General features: G+C 40.5%; 1 protein-coding gene across 1 annotated transcript in view; it reads left to right on the top strand.

Annotated features, from left to right (window-relative positions):
* The window catches only part of LOC121323187 (calcium uniporter protein, mitochondrial-like), a 58,982-nt gene that overhangs the window by 28,503 nt on the left and 5,100 nt on the right, over positions 1-25,379 (top strand). The window contains exons 2-3 of the mRNA XM_041264083.1: positions 23,593-23,668; positions 24,946-25,116. Coding sequence (XP_041120017.1) covers positions 23,593-23,668; positions 24,946-25,116 — 247 coding nt within the window. The remainder of the gene's footprint in view (positions 1-23,592; positions 23,669-24,945; positions 25,117-25,379) is intronic.

Genomic DNA, 25,379 nt, shown 5'->3' with positions numbered 1-25,379 from the left:
TATATGCAAAATGGAATATGAAAAGTTAATATAAATAATAAACACTGTTCTACTGTATAGAAAATATATTTGAGAATTAAATTACTTGAGAAATCTCATTCTAGCTCTATGTTGGAAGATAAATTGTGTAGTTTGCTTTTAATGATTTCATATGTTAGACATGATGAAAGACACTAATGGTAAAATGGGTAATGTGATATGAAGGAAATGCGACATTTTTTTAATGTGGATTGAAACCACCACTCTTCTTTGATATTTTAGTCCTACTGATCATGCTATAAAATATTGAGTGTATCTGAATAATTTTGATAAGCCTGCTATTTCTATCCACAGCCGGTTCAGGCAGGAAGCCAGTGCCACAGTGTTACATTTGCATCTGTTCAGTAAGATCTTCAATTATCACAGCATGATTCCAGATCAGTAGCTGTTAGTGAGTTTGCACCCAAGAGCAGATATGGAAATTGCCCCTTTTGGAGAACAATGCATATGCTGTCACTTTTTTAGATGCAGGGGCAGTAGATGTATCTAGGAGCTGCATTAGGAAAATCATTTTGTAAACCGTTCAGTTGCCTTGTAGTTTCTAAACACTGATGGTGGTAAAATGATCAAGTCTAGTGTGAAGCCCAAGTGTTTGCTATGTTTATTCGTGCATGCTTTTACATATGGTGATTCACACTAACCTTGGACTTCCGAATGCTTTGTACCTTAATACAGTAGGTTAGATTGTCCAAAATTAGTCATTTTAAACTAGTTGCATCTTATAATTTTATAATGGAATTTAGCCATATTAATATGTTGGCAAAAGTATCCTATTCTGACCCCCCACCCCCCTCCGAGACAGTGCTTAAGCCACATTGGCAATAAAAAAGAAACGTGTACAATGCTACAGTAGCCTCTCTCATCTCTCTTGTCCCGGTAAAATGGATTACTGTTCTGTAGAAATAATCCAATATTGTATTTGGTCGTATCTCAGCTATCCAATGATACAGTACAATTCAGTTGAGCTGAACTGATTTGACCGGGGCCTAGCTGGGAGTCATGGCTACATATCGCTACAAGCTACAGTAGACATGTGTTTTATTATCATGGCAGATCATGCCAGTAGCTCATGGATGAGAGAGAGAGAGAGAGAGAGAGAGAGAGAGAGAGAGAGAGAGAGAGAGAGAGAGAGAGAGAGAGAGAGAGAGAGAGAGAGAGAGAGAGAGAGAGAGAGAGAGAGAGAGAGAGAGAGAGAGAGAGAGAGAGAGAGAGAGAGAGAGAGAGAGAGAGAGAAGAGAGAGAGAGAGAGAGAGAGAGAGAGAGAGAGAGAGAGAGAGAGAGAGAGAGAGAGAGAGAGGGGAACGAGGACGAAACAAATCATCCCCCCCCCCCCCCCCCCCCCCCCCCCCCCCCCCCCCCCCCCCCCCCCCCCCCAAACCATTATGTTTATACATTTTTTAAATAAGTTAACTTAAAAGGGTGGTGTATCCAAACAAATTCCCATTCAAATAAGGAAACCTATACAGTGAAATTAATTACATGTTATACCATAATCCTTGGCATTACAAATGCACCCATTTCAGTGGAAAACAATCAAATATATATATATATATATTGCTGTAGATGTCTGAATTTCTTTCCTGCATTATATCCGCATGGTTGATTTATTCTTCATTTGGCTGTCAGAGGCTAGAATCCAGTTTTCCTGCTCAGCTGAAGGGTTCATTGCCGAAGAAATTGCCCCGGGGCTGAAGATTTTGACACACAGCAGCTGTGCAGTGGCAGAACAGAATAATAAAAAAAAAAAAAAAAAATTGATTTATCTGAGAGCGCCAGCTGTGTAATCCAGTTACCAAACTAGCTATTTGTCCAGACTGTTTGTTTGTTTGTGTTTTATCATATTAAGTATGCTTCTCCATTTACATGTAGTCTGTCAACCATGTGCCTGGTAATATCCATACATAGCATATAATGACCCACAGATACAAGCTTGAAGGTAAGATTCGCTTTGATCCAGTGAGAGCAGACACAGGAAATCAATTTTGTAAAAAATAAGTTTAATGACTCAAAAAAATAATTACACGATGTATGCCTTAGGCAGTAAATGCTGCTTCAGAAATATAAATGTGCCTGAAAAAACTGGTTGAATTAAACCTATCCCTGTTAGCTGGTACCTAAAAAAACACTTTGTCCTTTCAGTTCCTATGACAACAGCTGTTACCAAAGATGTATTGACTTGTTGTGATTGGGGCTGGGACTTAAGGATGCAGTGTGTAAAACTACGATTTTAATTATGTTAATTCATTCTGTAGAGGTGGAGCAACACAGCTGTCACAGCTAATATATGAACAGCTTTCTGAAAGGCAGGAGTGAGGCAGTTGGCTGTTAATTGGCTATCCTTTAGCAGCAGTGAATTTATCTAACATCCACAAGTTTTGGGGTAAATCAGTTAAACTCCATCATCTCAAATAGAACCCAAAAGCACTCTGAACCAATGTCGCAAAAGAATAATGAAATAAAAGTTGAAGCGATTTTATATTGTAGATTTGTGAAGCCAAGATAAAATATATACAGTACCAGTCAAAGGTTTGAGTACACTTGCTGGAAACTAGTTTTTTTTCCTAATTGACAATGTTTTACATCATATACGTTTCTGTAAATACTTGAAAATGAAAACAGATGTTACAATATACAAAACATAGTTCAAGAAAATTGAAAACTGTCTCTAAATCTTGGATTCCTCAGAATGGTCACCCTTTGCCTTAATAACAGCCTCACAAATATGAGGCATTTGGTTAACAGGTTTCAGCAGGAAATCACTCGACATGTCTTCCCACTTGTGGGTAGCTTTGCTTTGACTTTTCTGTCCGGTTCATCCCATACAAGTTCTATGGGATTGAGGTCTGGAGAGTGCGCAGGCCAAGTCATTAGATTGAGTTGTCCTTCACTTTCCTTCTTCGCCAGATAGTTCTTGCACAACTCTGAGGTGTGTTTCGGGTCATTGTCTTGCTGAAGAATGAAGGACTGCCCAACTAGCCGTAATCCTGATGGAATGGCATGCCTCTGAAATATGCTATGATAGCCATGCTGGCTGAGCTTGCCATGGACTTGGTAAAGATCACCAACTCTGTCACCAGCAAAGCAACCCCAGACCATGACACTGCTTCCTCCATGCTTGACAGTGGGAACCAGACATTCAGAACTCATGCGCTCACCCTCTCTGCGTCTTACAAATACTTGGCGGTTGGACCCAAATATTTAAAATTTTGACTCATCGGTCCATAAGACTGACTTCCATTCTTTTTCAAACGTCCAGTTTCTGTGTTTTTTGGCCCAGGCAAGTCTCTTCCTCTTATTCTGCACTCTTGACAATGGTTTCTTTGCAGCAATTCTTCCAGTTAGGCCAGCTTCACGCAATCTCCACTGAACAGTTGATGTTGAAACATCTGTACTTCTAGTAGCATTTAGCTGAGCTTGTATTTCAGGGGCAGTTAATCGCTGGTTTCGCAGACTTGTGACTCAAATTAACTTGTTTTCTGATTCTGAGGTCACCCTAGGCCTGCCTGACCTTGTTCGGCCCTCATGAGTGCCAGTTTTTTCAAATCGTTTGGTCTTGGCCACAGCAGTTACAGACACTTGCAAAGTTCTTGTGATTTGTCTTAAAGATTGACCTTCATTTCTTAAAGTAATTACAGACTTTTTTCTTTGTTTAACTGAGCGTATTTTGCCATTTTCTGCTCCCTTACATTCAGGAATAACAAACTTGTGCCTATGCTACCTATATTTATAGTCATCATGACCCTCACCTGTTAACAATAATTGGTGAAAAAAGGTTAATTAGGTAACAACATGCTAGTTAACTCAGAACATCTAACAAAGACACTTTTGTAATTAGGCCAGTGTTCTAAGACAGTGTTATATACATTTCAGACTTTTAACTGACTTGGGCTTCAGACTGAAATCCCCTTGTTTTGGGTGACCATTTCATTGAAATTGACAAATTTACATTTTCATTTAAAAATTAAGTTTTTGAATGTAATTCACTTATGATTATCAGCTTATATAAATACACATATCATATAGTGAAATATTATGTGTTTATAGACAAGTTTTATACAGTTAAAAAGCATAGATAATCATAAAAACCTAGTTTTAAGCAGGTGTACTCAAACTTCTGACTAGTACTTATATATAACATTTACAGAAGAGGCATATTAATTAAAACGGAGGCAGTAGTCCTTTTCTGGGATGATGCAGAAGTAACATGCACACCAGGACAATTTTGTTTAGTTTTCAGGTTCTCTGTTGCCTTGACATTAATTGAATGAGTCGAGTAGTCTGGCTTTTCTGAACTTAAACATGCATAAGCACGAGATGTAAACCGGCAGCACAAAACAAACTTAAGGCCAAATATTCAAATATCTTGCTTTTCTCTTTCTCGCAACTCTGCTTGCGTTGCAAATGTTGTTTAGTGTAAAATCGCAAGTGAGTGAAATCTGAAAGAGTTGCAGAGAAACTGCGATTATCACAGCGCTGCGGAAATGAATAAATTAACATGAACTAACACAGAACCTGCAACCCTCTTGAGGTATATAACCATAGCAGCTTTTTGCAAAATGAAGACACATTATTTGGACTTGATGAGGCATAGCCCCAGCACCTCTTCAGCTATGAAAGTTAATGTCATAAAATACTTTGCTCTCAAATGCGTTTTTATTTTTTTTTTTTACAATTCTCAGTACAGCTGTATCCATTCTGCAAGTTCTTGCATGCTAAACAGACAGTCCACTGCCAGGGACATTTTAATTACTTTATCATTTACGTGCCATAAAGATGCGACAACTAACAACTATCTAGCCTAAATATAAATCTTTTTTTTTTGGTTTTGCAATCTCCACAAACATTAGTTTACCTACCATAAACCTGGTTCCCTGAAAGAGAAGATGGCCACCAAAACATTGTTATGGGATATACGCCCGCCTATTGGTACGTTTCGCTGACCTCTTTCTGTCAAAGCTGCCTCGGTGACCCCCTCCATCCCGGCTACCGAGGGTACAAACCGTCATGCAGGGGAGCCTCGCCCTCTTTTCACGATGAAACAGTGATGTCGACCGACGCGACCTCGCGGTTGGTGGCCATCTTCTCTTTCAGGGAACCAGGTTTATGGTAGGTAACTAACGTTCCCTTTCAATTCGAAGATGGCCACCAAAACATTGTTATGGGAAAACTGAGTACCAGAGCCGTCACGAGGGAGAGAAGAATGGCAGCATATGAGGGACACCTAGCCCTGAATGACTAAGGTCAGCGGTGCTAGCGTGCAACCTCAAGGACCCTAGTGCCCACAGAGGGCAATGAGGGATCTATCACATTCAGGCGATATAATATTTGGTATACCTTCAGTGTGGAAGGTGATCTACCAGCCTCAAGCAGATCTTGCAGAAACTGCAAGATGACAGGCATGGGACAGGAGATTGGTGCCGTACTAACAGTCATTACCCAATCTTGAAAATATTTCCACTTTTATAGACGTATAGCGACCTAGTGGAATGTGCCCTAGCATTCTGCAGAGTACCCACAACCGCATCCGACAGACCTAAAGCTGACCAGCGACAGACCCAGAATTGGTGCCTGCCCAGCTCTGGGTGCCAAATTGTCCCACTCGCCTGACCTGAGGAGATCTCGGCAAATCGGGATCTCCCATGGCGGGCCGTTCAGTAGCTGGCACAGGGTTGAGAACCAGATTCTCCTGGGCCACCTGGGAGCCACTAGGAGAACTGATGCCTTCTCTGACCGGACCTTTGTGAAAAAGGCTGGGAGTAATGGCAGCGGCAGGAAAGCGTAAAGGAGTGCTCTGGGCCATACATGGGCTAGGGCGTCAACGCAGAGTGGACCGCCACAGCGATGGAGGGAGTACCACGGGGCAGTTTTGTCGTCTCCACCGAGGTGAAAAGATCGACCTGCACCTTCCCGAACCGTTCCCAAATGCGCTCCACCACCTGAGGTTGAAGCTGCCACTCTGACGGATGCGGGCCCTCCATGCCCGAAACATGCATCGCCCGAAGGGACAGCAGGTTTCATTTGTGCCCAAATCAGGAGCCTGAAGGCTAGGCGATGCAACCCCGGGGACCGAAGGCCACCCTGATGGTTGACATACGACATCACTGTGTTGTCTGTGCGGATTAGCACAGGTCTGGTCCGCACTGCGGGTAGGAAGTGCTGGGGGGCAAGGAACACCGCCTGCAGCTCCAGCATATTGATATGCAGAGTCGTTCAACGGCCTGACTAGGGCCCGTTGACTCCTCTGCCTTCGCAGACTGCGCCCCAACCGACCGCGCGAGTTGTGGACGTCCGTCGTTGCCACCCTGCAGTTGTAGACCACTCCCATTCGGACTCTGTGGCGCAGATGAGACTGAATCCTCCACCAGCGCAGGGCCGCCGCACATGCAAGACACACTGTCAGCCGATGGTGCCTGTCGTGCTTGCGATGTAAGTGGAACGCGTTGAGCCTGTAGCGGGCACATGTGCAATAAACCCAGCTCGATGGCTGGTACCGCTGCCGCCATCAGACCCAGTAGTTTCTGGCACAAAACAAGGGGCACCCTTGATCTCTTTCGAAACGGAGAGGTGGTGCTGGAGAGCTGCTACCCTGTCTTCCGGCCGAATGGGGTGTAACAGCTGTTAAGGTTATGTAAGGGCTGTTTTATGTTGTTGTTACATGTTTCCATGTGTTGCTACAACTGTTTACGTAAGCTGTGTGTTTTATTTATTTTATTTTTTTACATTTTTACCATTTTTTAAACCTTTTTTTTTAAATTGCATTCGCTGCCTCAATATGGCTTCACATGTACCCGCATGGACCTCTCAGAACTACATTTCCCATCATCTTCCTGCTCACAGATGTAACTGAGATGGGTTTACCAGTGATGGATCATTTGAAAACAATCTCCTAAATGAAAAGCACCTTTCCAGTGTACATGTTTACAGTTTGTACTTTTGTGTAAACATGATGATAAACAGAAAGACAACCAAGCATCCATGGGTGAGGTGCAAGGCAACGCTGTTCTGATTTAAATTTATTACCAGTCCCATCCTCCCAGCAAGGAAGCATTTCTCCCTGGTGGCTGTTTTAACATGAAGTATCCGTGAGATCCACGTGGCTGATAATGTGTGCTCAAGCAACTGATGCCTTGAAGTGGAAGCTGTTGGCTTGATTTTGAACACAGCCACAGCCTGACACATTTTACAGATTATGGGCAGAAAACAAATCGTTCAGACAGACTCCACCTCACTGCTTGTGTCTGATGTATTGTATTTTATTATCACTTCACTCCCCAAAGGCCACTGCACATAATACAGATTTTCCTTGAGCCATCTATCAAATTGAACCTCCTTTCTGTAGGCTCAAGGGCAAGGAAATGCAGATTCTGTTGTAGATTTTCATTGTATTTTGTTGGTTCACATGGCAGCTGTTGGGAAGCAGGTTGGTGTGAAGTCAGCCAGTAGTGAATTTGTTTTAATTAGGTGCCAATTGCAATTACTTTTTAATGAAAGCAATACTCCTCTATTAATCCATGTCTTTAACACTTGTGTTACAGTAGTTTGCCATTAGGAGAGCTTGATTTGTTTATACTGTGAAATGGAAAGATTATTCATGGGTTGCCTCTTTCATTTGTATTGGGGGAAGAAAATAAAATGTTTCAGGGGTTCTGTGATTGTGCCAATAAACACAAAAAAAAAGCTTTTGTTTAACAGGCTGCTGTCCAGTGGTGCAGGGTTGGCACAAAACTCCAGATCGTTAGAACCTTTTCCCAAGTACATTTAAGATGCACTAATTTAGGTGATGGGGTGCTAGGGGGATTCTCGTTCAGCTACTGCAGTATATTATCATTCAGCTACTGCAGTATATTCTCATTTCTGGGACCAGCAAAAGCATTTGAGTGTGTGTGCAGGCGATTTGTCCTGTCTCAAATTTTTGGAGTAGATAAATGAAAGAGTGCATTCGGACTCGTGTTATATTAGCCTGGTCAGCCTCCTTGATGCCTTTTCAAAGCACGGATGAACATTACGCATTCTACATGATCTGTTCCTTCTTCTCATACCCTCTTACTGTTGCCCTTGCAGTCAGTCACTTCTGGATTGTTCTGCCGTGGAGTTGGGGTATTTGTATAGCTCTGTAGCTCAGACAGAATCGCTTGCCAGGTTTGCTGTTTTGTACTGGAATGTGTATTAGTCTATGATTCTGTTCTATGCAGGGCTCTCCAAAATGTTTTCCCGTTTGAGGGGCCAGGACTCTCAACGAAAAAATTGAAGGTCCCAGAGGACATTTTGTGGGTCTCTGTAAAAATGTTGGGGGTTGCAATAAAGTACAGTCTTAATGTTATGGTACACACATCCTTTTTTTTTTTTTTCTTCATTTATTAAAGTTTTGGGAAATTAACAATAAGAAACAAATACTGAAAGCCACAAAAAGTTTTCTCTGTCTAAAAGAATGAAGTGCGTGCGTAAAGGAAGTAGGTATCCGCATCCCCAAGAGTCTTGGTTCTGTGTATCAGTTTATAATCTACTCTGTCCTGTACTTCCCCTACAAAAATACATATTAAAAAATCATTGAAAAGTTCTTATTTACCTCGGCACCTCCCACATCATCACCTGTTCACTGGAGCTAATAGGTATAAATAGAGCCCCATGCTTTTCACAAATATGAAATAAAACAAAATGCAACATATAAAATGAAAAATCATTTTAAAGCGAAACCTAGAATTACATTTTTAAATTGGGAGGTTTTATTACAAAAATACTTTTTAAAATAACTGTTTGCAATTGTCAAACCTCAGCCATTGGACTGAACGGAGGCTGCCCATTGGATGTCGAGGAGATGCCAGTCTGGGGGTAGTGCTGTAGGGGTCCCGACCTGTACACTGCTTTGCATCTCCGCTTAATGAAAAACTGAGATTTGCATCGCAACAGAAAATAAGTCACAGATGCTTAAATGCGGTTGTAGTCCTGATAGTAAAATACTGTACTGTAAAGTCATTTTAATTCAAAGGCCATTACATGTAACACCGCAGGGCAGTTAAACTAGGCACCGTCACGAGACGATTGCTTCTGAAATATGCTGTAGTAAAATAGGATTCTGCAACCTTGAGTAAACGTAATGATCATATAACAAGCTGCTTACCCACGAGGACATGTTTTGATGTATTGTCCTCAGTGATTTGAGCACCATTGACATTTGTATACTGTACTTAAACTGCTGACGCGTGGAAACAACTCCAAGCTACAGACAGCAACGTGTTACTGTTTATAAGTAAGAACTCAACTTTTTATTATGAATATATTGTTATGTTTTAAGAAACGTATTATGATAAAGTTAATTGGGGTAATTGTTTATTAGTTTTTAAAATGTTTAGTAAAATGTGGTCTATATTTTTTATCTCGTGTGTATCTGGCCCCCGTTGCTAATTACGTCTTCAGTCGTCTTTTGTATGAATCTCCTACATATTTATTATTTATTTATTTATTTATTTATTTTTAAAATGACTTTTATACTTCAAAGATGCAATGTGTTTCAGTAAAATCAAACACAAACATTGCATCCTGCGCAGAGGGAGAACTCAAATGTAAAACGTCACTAAGTGGGCAGGGGTGTACAATTTTTGAAAAAAAACTTGTCCAAGGGACAAAATCCTAGAACAAACTACTTGCCCCCTCCCTGTCGCACAAAACACACACAAAGAAGTAGAGTATTACGTGTAGGATTTTGGTTTTATTTAACCATGAACACAATCATGATTTAACAGAGGCGGATCTGGCCTTGTAGCTTGACTGGTTCACTAAATTCTTCAAAATACACAAGGTTCCCTGTGACCCCCGCCTCAATAAATGAATAACATACTTAAGGAAATGTTCCATTCAGTGCAGTTTGGAACCCATTTGCTAGTAAATCAAAGTAACATACTAAGAGTGTGTGTGTGTGTGTGTGTGTGTGTGTGTGTGTGTGTTTGTGTGTGTATATATATATATATATATATATATATATATATATATATATATATATATATATATATATATATATATGATGGAGAGATTTGTAGTTTAACATCAGACATTGCAACATGATGTCTGTATGTTGTTTTACACCTGCAAATGAAAAAAACGTGCTTCAGTTGAAAATCGAAGTATACCGTTAATTGCACAGATGAATAAAAAAAAATAATAATAAAACATAACTAAAATGGTTCGAAAAAGACACAACCACACTTAAAAAAAAAATACTTTAAGGTGTAGGATTAGAATAGTTATAGAACCAGTAAATTTCTTGACCTCCTGTTGTCGCCCAGTCATGTTAGAGCAGATTGGACCAGTGGAGTTGAAAGATTACAGCGTCACATCACTTTCTGGAATCAGGTAATAATAAGACACAATGGGCAGTTACAATCACAGCCATATTGCATTTAGATGACTGGAGTGGTGACAATGGGGGAATAAATTGAACATCATGTGATATCCCCGAGGGGCTTATGGGGATTGGGGGGGGGGGGGGGGGGGGGGGCGCGCGAACACCCGAATTTAAATTCCAGGACATGTACGAAGTAGGTCACCCTGGGACTTTCAAAGTATATAAGAAATTAATGCAAATGACCCCCCCCCCCCCCCCCCCCCCCCCCCCCCCCCCCTCCCCCCATTTAACTTACACATAAACAGGTATGCCAACCATGTTGCTGATTTCCTTTAGTTGCCAGCTCCATTTGACAAATTCACATTTGGCAAAAAAAGCCAAAAACACACAAAATAGTTTCTCCATCATGGGAACTGACAGAGCAGTTAAAGAACAATGAACTCTGGCACAGTGCTCTGCTTATTGTTCACTTTTTTTTCATTATGTTTTATTCAGCTTTACCAACACCCTTCATTGTGTTACTTTTTCTTATGAAAGTAAAACATTATCTTAGTTTTGAGTCATACTCCTTCCATAACTTTTTATAACACATAAAAAGGACTGATCCCATACATCCTCGCAACATTTCTCAAAAAACTAAAAATATAAATTGGTGTCAGATTGGAATACTGCAGGAAAAAAAAAACTGATATGCCAAATGTTATTCTAGTTATAGGAACCCCTGGCATAGTACAATAAATGCACACTTCATATGTGTAGCATACATTTAGGACTCCTTTGCAAGCAATGAATCAGGATTCCCTCCCCATTCACGTCACTATCTTCAGGAAAAGAACTGGATCTTGCTGTGTTTACCGTTGATTCCAGTTCTTTAGCTATCTCAGTAGTGACTTTATGGTTTGGTTTAATTGATATTCCTGTATGGAAAAATGCTATGTGAAAACAACTATGTTCCACTTGCGCCAGTGCCCATTTGGATACTGTCTGAATCTCCTGCTAATAACTTGGGTCAGGACAGGCTAATGTTAATGAGTATATAATGGCTCTAATTGCAGATGCTTCCACCAGAGGATTCAAATACAGTTTATTAAAATCGCAGGCCTGTTTGAGTATTGCTATGGGATCATTCAAAACTTGCTTTTCAAATACGTTTATTCCACTTGTCCCCTATACATGTACTGAAAGTGCCAGGTGCATAGTGATTATTTGTGGCTTATTTTTATTTAAGAAAAAATGTCGAAATTGGAAAAACCGTGGCCCAGTTCTGTACCAACTTGTATTTATTAATGCTTTGTCAATAGTATATTGATGCCCTTGCAGTGCCGGGGGAGGTGAGCTGTGTTTGCTGTTATCTATATCGCAGCAATTTTGGTTCAACAGATTCCCAATAGTTTAGATATTTCTTTTATTCACACATTTATAGGGAATTGTTGTTTTATCTTTTACATGTGAAATTTCACCATGTTTCTTTTTTTAAAATGTTCTTCTAAACACCCCAGTGTATCCAGTTTGTTTCCCCCTGCAACAATGCTGGTGCTGTGATTTGATATGAGTAGAGTACAGTGAAAACAGTTAATTTATTATTATTTTTTTAAGATTTCTAGAGAGTCAGCAATATAACACTGTAATACAGGCAACTCCAGACACAGCAAATGTAATGCAATTTCTTGAAAACTTTGCAGGGTGATCTGTACTGTTACATTTTACGAAAACAAAACATTGTGTTGTTGCCATAATCCAAAGAGGAAACGTTTATTTTGGACAGTATTAGTTTGAAACCAGTCAAATCAAAACTGCATTCCAAAAATGTACACCGGTATGTGGAATAACCACAAATGATTTGTACACAGGCGGTATTAAAACAGGAGCCAGAGGCTTGCTTATCCAAGACTTTGAATATTCAAGTTCATGGCTCCTTCGACCAGTACAGTACCTGTGAGGCTTTCTAATGACAGAGTTGTGTGCTCTGGTTGAAGGATGCAGTGTCACTGCGGTAATGGAACTTCAGTAATGAAACCAAAATGACATGTAAATCAGCTGTGAAGCAGGGTTCATCCTGGGCTGTGTGGTTATAATTATGTGTTAAGCAGTGGAAATGCATGGTTGAGCTTGTATTGGATTGGTGCTGTTGCTGAGTAATACGTGAATTGCTATCTGTGCTTCGGTTAATTGACTGAAACAACCTTGAGCGTTGTATAAAACAAACTGTAATGTAAGAAAAGATGATTTCTAAAATGTATTTTCAATATTTTTTCTTTGCTTTGCGTTCCTTGTCTATTTTTAAACCCACCTCCCTGTTTAATTAGATTTGCCATGACATCTCTGTAGCTATATTGAAATATGTGCTGTTTGGAAAATGAAACGCCTCCAATATAAACATTTTCACTTTTTTTAACTGTTTTTTGCTTTTAGGCTGTCGTTTTTAATTGAAAATGGATTTAATCAGTTGATTCCAGATTGCTACAATCGGTGTGTGCAGATAATATAGATTATTGTGTATCTGGAGCCACTTCGGGCCACCCTGTGCTGTTATCTTCCAGCTTCAATAGTGACTAATAGGATAGAATCAGATATCGGCATACATATTTTCCATTCTTAATTGTTTCCTTTACTACCCATTCTCAAATTTTGCTAGACTGGGGAGGTGTAGACAAAGACGGGTTCTCTGTTTTGCGAAGTTCCTCACAGGTGTCTTTGTGATTGAATAAACGCAGGATGATTCATTGAATACCACAATTAGTTTGTTTAATACTAATGCTTTATTAAACTTCAAAGACCGCATGCAATGTGAAATAAGATAATGAAGTAACTTACAAAAAATGATGGTGATTAAGTAGATTCAAGAAAATGCACAGAGTCCTTTTCTTCAATCAGTTGCCAGGTTTATTGAAATATGCAGGGAGTCTGGTCCCAGGTACAGGACAAACACAATACTCAACATTACAATGTTTGCATGACATTAAATACCTTTCTGTATAGATGGTCCACCTCCCCTTTCTCTGACACTTAACCAATGGTCAAGGTAATTTAATTTATTGTGTGAGTAGTCTAGTGTGACAACCTCTGAACTCAGTGCATTCTTCACACTCCTGGAGACAAAAGGTCCATACATCTGCCTTTTGTTATCTCCTTGCGACCCCCTTTGATGCCAGTGGGATTATCTCTTTTGATCTCTCTGAAGTCTTTAGAGCCTGTTCCCTTCTAGTCCACAGCATTGTTATCTCGTTAGCTTGCAGTCAATGTTGGGCAAGAAGCTTGTAGACGCAACGTCTCTATCAATTGTAAGCAGTACATGCAATTTGAACCAAACAGTCTGCTATCTGCAATATTAGTCTCTTTTCAGAAAAAACACCAGTATAGCTCTGCCAGTCCACATGCGTAGCAAACTGCTAATGAATTCTCAATCCATGTTTTCCAACAGATAATAATTGCACATATTTACCAATTTCAGAGATAGCCACAGTCTTTTACACGTTGTCCTCTGATCTAACAACGCTTTGAACAGGCCTTTTTATACCTAACTTGAGGTTGCATCATTCAATTCTTTCTTTCTTATAATTGTTCTCCAGTATAGCTTGGCATCCTCCTGTCTTTTCACTCTTGGTCAGAATTCTTGACACACACCCTGCTAATGACGCAGTATATTGCAACAAAAGATACAAGACACAGACAACGTCCATAAGACACACCCAAATAACTAACGTGTTTCCTTACCAGTAACAAGCTTGCCTTTCCAAAGAGTTAAAGAACATGGAAAAAGCACAGCAGCATATGAAATCAAAGCACATTATACTGTAGCAGTTTCTTTATTTTTCAAGTGAGTACTGTACCTGCATAACACTAAAACATTTCAAACACACAAATCTAGCTAGAACCGTTCAAGCAGAAAACATTTTAGCAAAGTAAAATAGAACAAGTGGGATCCGTATTGTACAGGCATAGGTATTAATTAGACATGGTATCAAGTGTGGAGTCTTGCTTTAGAGAAAATATGATTCAACTATTCTATAATTAGCCATGTCACCCTTCCAGCAGGAAAATGGCATTAAAAACCCAGATTGAAACTGCATCCCATAGGAGTTGTATTGAAGTCTCTGACAGTGATGTGATAAATGACAGTCTAACTATTTTTAAGGTCCTGGCCATTTGTGCTTACAACTCCATAACTGTAAGGGTGACATGCAAGTATCTTACGTCAAATAAAATGGCACAAACTGGGCTTTCATGTTTAACAAAAAAACCTCAACAATTTCAGACTCCCCCTCTTTGTTATACGTAACAAAAAACACAAAAACCAAACGCTTTTTAGAAAGATTCATGTATTTATTTTTAGAAATTCAGCATTTCTGTCTAAAATCTAAAACCTGCTGAATGAAATTTCAACATGAAATGAACATTGGGTAAAGAATTTGAAAAGATTGCGCTAAAAACCAAAATTATGAAGATTTACAAAAATAGCAAAAACTGGGGGGAAAAAAAAAACCAGAAGTGTGTAACTGCTGCCTGTGTTCAGCTGAATGCCAAGGATGCAAATTTAGGTGAGCTGCTTCTTCGTCAGACTCTCTGCTTCTGTGTTCCACGTCTCATGTGAGAGAGCTGCTGTGTGGGTGGGGGTGGGAGGGTAGGATGTTTTTTTTTTGGTGCAGATATACTGGAGGTTCTGCACTATAATTATAAAACAAAAATAAATACATAAAAGCTTATGCTATACACACAATTAGATGTTACAATCTTGTGTAAAACAAAAAGACATGCCAGTAGATAACACAGTACAGCTAGCTCATTTACTTAGTCACCTGCTGTAGCCTGAGGCTTTGTAAACAAAATGCTTATCAGTGAGCGTCATCAGGTGGCTGTAACCTTATAGCTGTGGAATAATTTACTCATATTTAATTATTTACATTTGGAACTTTTGTATTTCTGTAATGTGCGGATAACATAATGAGATATTGAGAGTGTTTAAGTTCAATGTCAAGATTAATTGAACTGACAGGCAACATTCTGAAGCCATTCCATTAACATTTTATTACATTTTTATATAAGCAGACCCAACAAGCAAGTCGTAGAAACCAAACTGCTCCCTCATGTCCGAGGGTAGTGATGCCTTTGGGACAGGCTTTAGATATGAAGCAGAACTTTACCCATGATTTGCTTTTTATACACAATGAAATCACCAGGTAGATCAATCTCCACAAGCAATATCCATTTAAACCGTGATGTAATAATACTCGCTATCGCATTGCATGCCAGCATTCTCAGCAGGTTACAGCCAATGAACTGTTACATTTCCAAGGAAATCCTTTTTAGTTACAGCACATAAGACCTGCTTATTACAGAAATTCTTATTGCAGAAAAGTATTACACTTCTGTTTTTAAAAGTATTAAACTACTTGGACATGCATAAAGAATATCTTCTGTACCATAAAATAGTAAAATCGTGTCAATATGCTGCAGAGTTTGTGATCTACGTGTTGCAAGTGGAAAATCAATATTAGTAGTGTAATACAGAGGTGATCAATGCTTGTGTGTTCTAGAACAAACCAGGCTGTACATTTTAACATCAGCTTATCACACTGATCTACAGAATTAGCAGGGAACTACTGTATCCCTCTTGCCCCCAGTTATGAGTTCCTGGACAAAGCAGAATAATTATTGATGCCACCTCTGTATACTAAAATTCAACATACTCCAGATCGGGTGTCAAAGTGCAACATGCACTGTTTGATAAGGCTTGCCATTCCCTTTTTATAACATCAACAGATCCAGGAAAATAGTTATTTTCCACTGCAAGGGCACTTCCTGGTGCCAGGATTTGCATTTGTAACAATATCTCTAAGTTATCTGGATGACGTGGCCTTGCCTCACCTGCCAGAGCAACAAGGAGGTTTCTGCACAGTGTCTTGATTTCCTGCAGGGATGCTTCCGAACTCCTAGCCAAAGTACATTGCATTTTTGGGCATGAGGTGGTTCTCGGTCTCAAAGTCAAATAGCTGCTCATCCTGTACCCTTTCCCGTTGTAAAGGTGCAATGATATGCTGCAGAAGGGGTCTGTAGTAAGAAAGTCTCTAAGTTTAGATGGATCCGCATAGTCATCTTGAAACATGTGATTCTACAGGTTCGGTAGAAGCGGTTGCAGAGGTCAGTGTGTTGTACGGCTGCTCAGAAGTGTAACAGCACTCTTTATCCCTGTTGTACATTATCTTATTAGAAATGTACTGATCTGTACATTCTACTTTGTCCCCAGCATTTGAATAATGTTGAGGACACCAACATTTCCAGTGAGGGGGTTGGAGTCACATGACCCCAGCAGGCTTCATACTGGTGGTCAAAACAACCATGGTGGCTAATGAAAAAACAGTATCTTTCACAGCAAAATGTAATGTATTTGCAACCACAGGGCACACTTCTTACCTTAATACTTAATACGTCGGTACATGTTACCAATTAAGAAAATAAACGTTTTCAATAGTTTGTTACACAATGCAGTACTAAATATGAATTGCCATGTTTACTCGAACTTAAGTCGCCGCAGAATTCAAGTCGTACCCCCAGATACGGACACCAAACAAAAAGACCCTTACTGCAAGTCACATTTAACTCTTAATGAAAAACACTAATTCATGGTTAAACTACTTTTTTACAAAAAATTTCCTGAATGAAAGACTGTAAAAGATCAGACATATCAATAGTTTCAATATATTGCACAGGAAATGCCAATCAACTTTGTACACGCCCACTTATTTCCAGCAAGATGAGGGACCGCAATGAGGAACATTGTACACCTGTTGTATTAGATCAACAGAAGGCATAGGAGACAGAGAAGACGAGTGTGGGTGCACAGAATACTACAGAGTAGGGAGGAGTTAGGGGAATTCCACATGGTCGTTGGTATAGTCAAGTACTGAAAATTACTCCGTGGGTATTGCCTCAAGGAAGTATGCACGGCTGCCTTGGGTACAACCACTTCCCATTAAAGTAAGACGATAGTATGAGTCGTTGATTACACCTTAATACGGTAGATGATACTACATAAATTATGTATCCTATTTATAGTTATTATTTAAAGGAAAACATGTTTAAAAACATAGGTATGTTTGTATCGATGTGAAATAGAATATTCACCAACTTTGTATTTGCTTGTAGAAAAAGTATGGACTAACATACAATCATCAAAGATGACAACATACTACAAAATATGATAGCCTTCAACTAACACAGGTATTGTCTGCTTTTGTGTGCAAAAAATTGGTTACTGCGCACTGCCAATTTTATCTTGGGAGAGTAGTAATAATAGTTAGGGTTACTCAGCAACTGTCCGGGGATTGAGAGGGAAAGATTAATATGGGGCTAGAGCAATCCTTTGATTTCACCTTGCAGTGTGCATGTTTACACATCTGTAAGTTTTGCTATGTCTGTGGTTTGCAACATTGTTTCTGCTGTTGGCGTATAAGTTCATGTGCTATGTGCTAAAGGTACTCTTCCTTCCCTGGAGGAAAAACCTCTGATCTGGCAACATTGTTTCACCAAATCAGATTGTCCAGTTCTGAGATGTCACATGACCTTAACACTGACCTATTCTGAGTCCAGCCTCCAGGTAGACAATCTGTCAGCTGTGATTTTGAGAATTTTGTGTTTTGATTGATAGTCCCCCAATACTACCTTTCTACGGTTTATGTTTCTAATCCCAGTAGAGTAGTCGGCACCTAATATATTTTTTACGTCTAGTCATTACAGTGGGCTTAGAAAAAAAGGACTCTGGGCTGGGTCCCCCCAATGGCTGGACTCTGGGCTGGGTCCCCCCAATGGCTGGACTCTGGGCTGGGTCCCCCCAATGGCTGGACTCTGGGCTGGGTCCCCCCAATGGCTGGACTCTGGGCTGGGTCCCCCCAATGGGCTGGGTCCCCCCAATGGCTGGACTGGGCTGGGTCCCCCCAATGGCTGGACTCTGGGCTGGGTCCAATGGCTGGAATGGCTCTGGGCTGGGGCCCCCCAATGGCTGGACTCTGGGCTGGGTCCCCCCAATGGCTGGACTCTGGGCTGGGTCCCCCCAATGGCTGGACTCTGGGCTGGGTCCCCCCAATGGCTGGACTCTGGGCTGGGTCCCCCCAATGGCTGGACTCTGGGCTGGGTCCCCCCAATGGCTGGACTCTGGGCTGGGTCCCCCCAATGGCTGGACTCTGGGCTGGGTCCCCCCAATGGCTGGACTCTGGGCTGGGTCCCCCCACTCTGGGCTGGGTCCCCCCAATGGCTGGACTCTGGGCTGGGTCCCCCCAATGGCTGGACTCTGGGCTGGGTCCCCCCAATGGCTGGACTCTGGGCTGGGTCCCCCCAATGGCTGGACTCTGGGCTGGGTCCCCCAATGGCTGGACTCTGGGCTGGGTCCCTCCAATGGCTGGACTCTGGGCTGGGTCCCCCCAATGGCTGGACTCTAGGCTGGGCCCTGGTGTAGTTGTGTCCCTAGCACCCCCTTCCTTCACCCCTGCCTTCCTTCACGTTTAAAATGGAGTACCAATCAATGGTAATTCTCTTCTGCATTAAGCGTTTTAAAAGATGATGGTAAGCGTTATTTTTACTGCCAAACCGAGACTGAAAATACAATAGGTTTCAAATCTAGCAAATGCAACTGATCTGTGGAAAGTGGCACATGTATTTAGGTCAGAGAGAACACAGTGACCAGGACTACAATCCCACAATTCACTGCAGAGATGACGCATCTCTAAGCAAAGAAAAAAAAAAAAAGATTTAATATTAAAAGGCTAAAATAAAGGCAAGACACATTATCGCTTATAAAATACAAGTTTTAGTTAGTTTGATTAAATAAGGCTTTCAGATTGGTATTGATTTGATACTCAATTGTGTAAACAAGATAAACCAAGGGACCACATTGTTGTGTGTTGAGTAAATAATATGTGTTATTCCATTGAATTAATACCTACTGTAACAACTTAAAATTTCTTAAAGGTAATTTTACTTTTGGCACACCCTTGTGTCACCACCAACAGGATAATGGTTTCTAAATGCACACTGCTCTCTGCTGGCCAGTCATAAAAATGTATTGCACATATTTTGGTCTAAAACCACTTTGCATAACAAGATGCCTGAAAGGATGTGCAGGGCTACCTGAACCTGCTTGACTGGCAGGCTTCCTCCCAGATGTAAATAGTCAGCTGCCTGATGTGGTGCCAGACCGTGATGGTCATGGGGATTTTGTTTCTCAAGCAAATTAGGAGAATGTATTTGCTTACATGACAGGTGCTGTTTTGGGTATTGGAATACAAAATGGTGCCAATCATAAAGAAGAAAAAAACTGTGTGAAGCTACACATGGTTGATTTTATTTTTTAATAATGATGTTATAGTGGCTGTCCTAAATACTAATACTTTTTAAATAAATAAAATCAATAAATCCCCAAAAAATAAATATAAAATTGTATTTTTATTTTGGTAAATTCGACATGTTACCTGATAACTCAGTCACACAAGCCCCAAGGACAGAGCAGCACAGTTATACGTACTATTTAACCACTCTGGGGTAATGCCTAAACAACAAAATTATTAGCAATGCACAAGCATGGAAACAAAATACAACTAAATTAAGAGTTTGCAGACTTTTGCAATAACTTTGCAGACACACGTTTGGCAATCATTTAAATCTGCGTAGATAACCATTCCAGTTCCAAATACACATGTACATCCGGAGCACACTATCGGCAACGAGAGAGAGAGAGAGAGAGAGATTAGCCAGCATAAATGTCAAGTATTCATTCTGACTGCTCAGAGACAGGCATCACTCATCATATTCATTCAGCTGGGATTGGGAAAAGGCATCCCTGGGCAAACATTTATTAATGCCAGTAGTGAAAATGAAAATGAAAAAATCTTAACCATAAAACCACCACAATATAAATCTCACCTGTCTGCATCTTACAATCATTCAGCCCCCACCCCCCTTCCAATGTGAGAGTGACGTTTCCTTTATTGTTTCAGTTTATTTTTCCAAATCACTTATAAATAGAAACTTTGTAGTGACATAGTCTGTGTTAAAAGTTGAAGTTTCTGCAACAAATTCACGGCTTTATTTATTAAATTATTTTATCAGGATTGTAAAGTGGAGAATGGATCCATCTCTGTAGTATGCTGCCTGGTAACCAAGGGGACCAAGTTTTGAAGACAGACGTCTGCTCTATCTAAAAAAATCTTCAATTCAGCACTTCCCTAAATAAATAATTTTAAAGAGCATTAGCAGGCCATGTAAACCTACATATTTAGTATTTTATTTATTTATAAGCATTACAAGGGTGGAAATAAGACTAGTATTTGTTTTATAACAGTTTGATCCATTCCTGGTTTTAATATGATTTAGAACACACCTTTGCTTGTTAACTAGACACTGTGGCTTATCAACCTTGTATTAACATCTGGAATGGATGAAACTGCTATGCAATAGAAGACTCATTTCCACCCCAGCATTAAAAATACTGGTACTATACTTGCTCTTGCCCTTTTAAAATGTTTAAAATAAGGGGAACTAGTGTGTGAAAACAATGGAGCTGCTGCAGTAACACACCTATGACCTCTAGGTCAGCCCATTGTAATGAGTTTGTTGGTTCGCTCTGCTGTACAGGGCCTGGTTGACTTTAATCTGGTCATTTTATGTAAAAGCCTCTTGCTGTTGCTCGATTTACAGACTGATTTGGAATCATTAACAAAATATATTCAGACATTTGTATACTGTATAAATCCAGTTAAATTGATTTATTTATTTCATTAAAAGGACTCCTGTAATTGTATAGTTGTAGCCTTAATTATAACATCTCCACACAAGTATTCCACTCTCAAAGTATTTTAAAAGATTTTATTTCTGTATCTGGTGTATGTATTTAGCTACACTGCACGACAAAAGTATTGTTCTGTATTATAAATGCAACAACATATACTTCAAACAATATTTGATTAAGGTGTTTGTATGATAACAGTGGTGTAATACATATTAACTGATGTGAAATGAAGTACCACTTAAACATACAAATACTTCTAGCAGCAATACAATGCTGTAAAATATACTTAATTGGACTAGTGGAACTACAGTGCCTATAGGAAGTATTCACCTCCCTTGGATGTTTTCACAGTTTGTTGTGTTACAACCTGAAATCTTGATGCATTTTTAAATTGTTTTTTTTTTTCCTTTTGATTTACGCAACCTACTCAACACTTTGAAGAGGCAAGAGAATTTTTATTGTGAAACAGTTAATGAAAAAAACAAAAACACAAAACTGGTATGTCTTGGTTAGATAAATATTCACTCCCCTGAGTCAATACTTGGTAGAACCACCTTTGGCAGCAATTACAGCTGTGAGTCTTTTGGGGTAAGTCTCTACAAGGTTTGCACATCTGGATCGTGCAATATTAGCCCATTCTTCTTGGCAAAATTGTTCAAGGTTGGATGAGCATCGTTGGTGGACAGCAGTCTTCAAGTCTTGCCACAGATTCTCAGTCAGATTCAACGCCAGGCTTTGATTGAGCCACTCTAGGACATTCACTTTTTCTTGTTTTTAAGCCACTCCAGTGTCGCTTTGGCTGTGTGCTTGGGGTCATTGTCCTGCTGAAAGGTGAATCTCTGTCTGAGTCTTCAGTCTTTTGTGGACTGAAACAGGTTTTCCTCAAGGATGAGCCTGTATTTTAGCTCCATCGATTTTGCCCTCTACCCTGACAAACTTTCCAGTCCCTGACGATGAAAAGCATCCCCACACCATGATGCTGCCACCACCATGCTTTACAGTAGGGATGGTGTTACCTGGGTGATGTGTTGGGTTTGCGCCAGACATAACGCTTTGCATTTAGGCAAAATAGTTCAATTTTAGTTTCGTCGGACCACAGAATCTTTTGCCACATCTTTTCAGAGTCTCCCACATGCCTTTTTGCAAATTCCAAGCAGGATTTTTATATGGGCTTTTTTCAGAAATGGCTTCCTTTTTTGCCATTCTTCCATACAGGCCAGATTTGTGGAGTACCTCGGCTATTGACACATGGACAATTTCTCCCATCTCAGCCATGGAACACTGTAATTGTCGATGGCCTCTTGGTGGCTTCTCTGACCAATGCCCTTCTTACCCAGCTGCTCAGTTTGGGAGGACGGTCTGCTCTAAGCAGATTCTGGGTGGTGCCGTATACCTTCCACTTCTTAATGATCAACTTGACTGTGCTCCAAGGGATATTCAATGCCTTTTGAAATCTTTTTATACCCCTCCCGTAATCTGTGCCTTTCCACAACTTTATCCCAGAGTTCTTTTGAAAGCTCCTAACCAACTGTGGGACCTTGCAGAGACAGGTGTATTTAATCTGAAATCATGTGAACCACTTTTATTGCACACAGATGGACTCCATTTAACTTTATTGTGTGGATTCTGAAGGCAATTGGTTGCACCTGAGCTTATTTAGGAGTGTCATAGCAAAGGGGGTGAATACTTATCTAATGAAGACTTTTTTCAGGTTTATATTTAATTTATTCCCCCCCCCCCCCCCCCCCCCCCCCATTTTTTCACACATTGAAAATTTTGAGGGTTGTGTAAATCAAAAGAAAAAAATCCCATTTAAATGCATCTATATTTCAGGTTGTAACACAACAAACTACGAAAACGTCCGGGGGGGGGGGGGGTGAATACTTCCTATAGACGCTGTGTGTAGCTGCCAAACAGCAACAGCTCTGTGAAAAATGTGTGTAGCTTTTGTGCTGTGAAGAGATTTCCTCCAGAAGGTGCCATGTTACTGTTGCCCTGAGCCACTGTGAAAGTAATTACTTGAAATGTACTGAAAAACAGGTCTAGCTCCTTTGCAGTTTTATTCAGCATATGTAATTGGCCTGCACTGTTTCTAGGTAAAATGATTTGCGTATTTTGAAAGGTTTACAGTTGCAGACAGTTTGAAAGGCCAGCTACAATGTTACCGTGAAACGAAAAGCAGTGGAAGAGAAATGGGTGTGTGTAAGTTACTGGCATGGAGAGCAATGAATGTATATATAAGTTACTGGCATGGAGAGATATTGGGTGTGTGTAAATTACTGGCATGCAGAGAAATAGGTGTAAGTTACTGGCATGCAGAGAAATTGACCTGTAACTGGATTTAAAGAAGCTTCCATTAGCTGATCCTGTTGTAAAAATAGTTTTTTATAATGCAAAAGGATGAATGACCAATGTTTGGTGTTTTGTTGTCTTCCAGGTAAAATGCTCGAGACAGCTCATTCTCTGGGGACCCTACAAAGCAGTCTTGTACAGTACACAGGCGCTCTCTAATGGTAAGAGTTTCTCATGCAGCTTCAGTGGGAACTCCTTAGCTGTCATTTGTTAAATATGATGGATTTGAAGGACTATCAAGTACATTAGTTTAGGTAAACCTGACCTCTAATTCTAAATATGAATGACCCACTGTGGCTAAGTGGTTGGTAAGGGCAACAGGTGTAGTGGTGATGTGGTGCAGGAGTGATGAACAGACAACAGGTGTTTTAATTCGTAATCCAGGTCTGGTGACCGATAAATAATAACTCCCCGGCTATACACACCAATGTGTATAGCGCGGAGATAACAAAAACCTGGCAAGTCCCGAACAAAACACAAGACGCGGTGACCAGTCCTGGGTGCGTGCAGACGTGCGGGTGCTCTGTGTACGCAGGTTTGTGCAGTGCTGCTCCGGATAGGGCTTTTCTTTCGACAGCTCCGGAGGTGTGCGTTAACTGTCTAATAGTGTGACAAAAAGACAGACAATGACTCTGACAAAAATAAACACACAACACGTAAATCCTTTACACTGAGAGCTCCTGTCTCAATCCTTCTCTCTCCCAATGTTTAACCCAAACGAAGGAAAAGATCAGCGTTACCCTGGCCCCTATATGTAATCCTGCATGATATCTAGGTAAACGTTTGCAGCTGCCTTATTACTTGCAGCTGCCTCTCGTTTACCTTTCAAATCAATACGGTCTTACAACAGAGTCGCGCTTCTTTCCAGGCTGACCCACTCCCCTGAACCGGAAACGAACTGTCAGGCCAGCCCTTCCAGATACTTCTCCTCCCATTCTTTAGCGCCCTCACAGGTCGGTCAAGAGTCATCACCAGAACTCATCTTTCCGTCACACCCACTCTTCACTGAAGTGACATTGTATTGTAATTTCTAACCAGAATTATCCAGTCAGCATGTGTGTCTTGTTCAGAGAGATGGCTGCTTGCTCAAGATGCCTGTTTTTTAGTTGCATTGAATCAAAGTCTGGTAAGAGCAGGTGGTCACTTACTGTAGTCCAGGTGACTGTAAACACAGACTTTACTGTTTTATTATTTAAAGCTTTCATAGTTCAGATTGACCTGTTTTATCAATTTAATGATTTCCTGTTTGCTGGAATGATGGGAGAGGCAATTGGTTCACAGGAGTCAGTGATTGGAATGATGGGAGATTCATGAAGTGTGGTTATAGTATTGAATAGTGTAGCACAGCGTATCACTGACGGTATAATGTAGGCCATCTTTATTCTATATTATGTCACTTTTTTTTTTAAAATTAAATCTATCCTGTTTTCTTTTTTAGATATCATGGTGGAATACAGACATGGCCTCCCAGTCATTTCTCTGCCGCTCCCCTCATGGAGAGAAAGGTGTCAGTTCTCGATCAAGCCAATGCTCATGACTGTAGGAGACTTTCTTCAGTACATCAGGAACGAGGACAAAGGGATTGACCGTGCAATCATATTGAACACAGGTGACATCCTTATATACACTTCCCAGTGGCACTGTACTTTTTCATAATTGATGCCACCAGCAGTTTCAGTACATTTTAACAACACCCTTAACTCATAAAATCAGTAACACTGAAATAAAGTTTAGGTAATGTTCCCCTCAGGGCAGGCATGTGTCCTTTTAGGGGCCACTAGCTTACCGATATCCCATGTCCGACTCCCAGTAAATTATTGCTTATTGGGCAATGTAGTGAACTCGCACGGAGAGAAGTGTATCTCCTGTAGA

The sequence above is a fragment of the Polyodon spathula genome, chromosome 1, assembly GCF_017654505.1.
Source record: "Polyodon spathula isolate WHYD16114869_AA chromosome 1, ASM1765450v1, whole genome shotgun sequence".
Lineage (NCBI taxonomy): Eukaryota > Metazoa > Chordata > Actinopteri > Acipenseriformes > Polyodontidae > Polyodon > Polyodon spathula.
The sequence above is the reverse complement of the archived record's forward strand: the minus strand, read 5'-3'. Positions and strand labels throughout refer to the sequence as shown.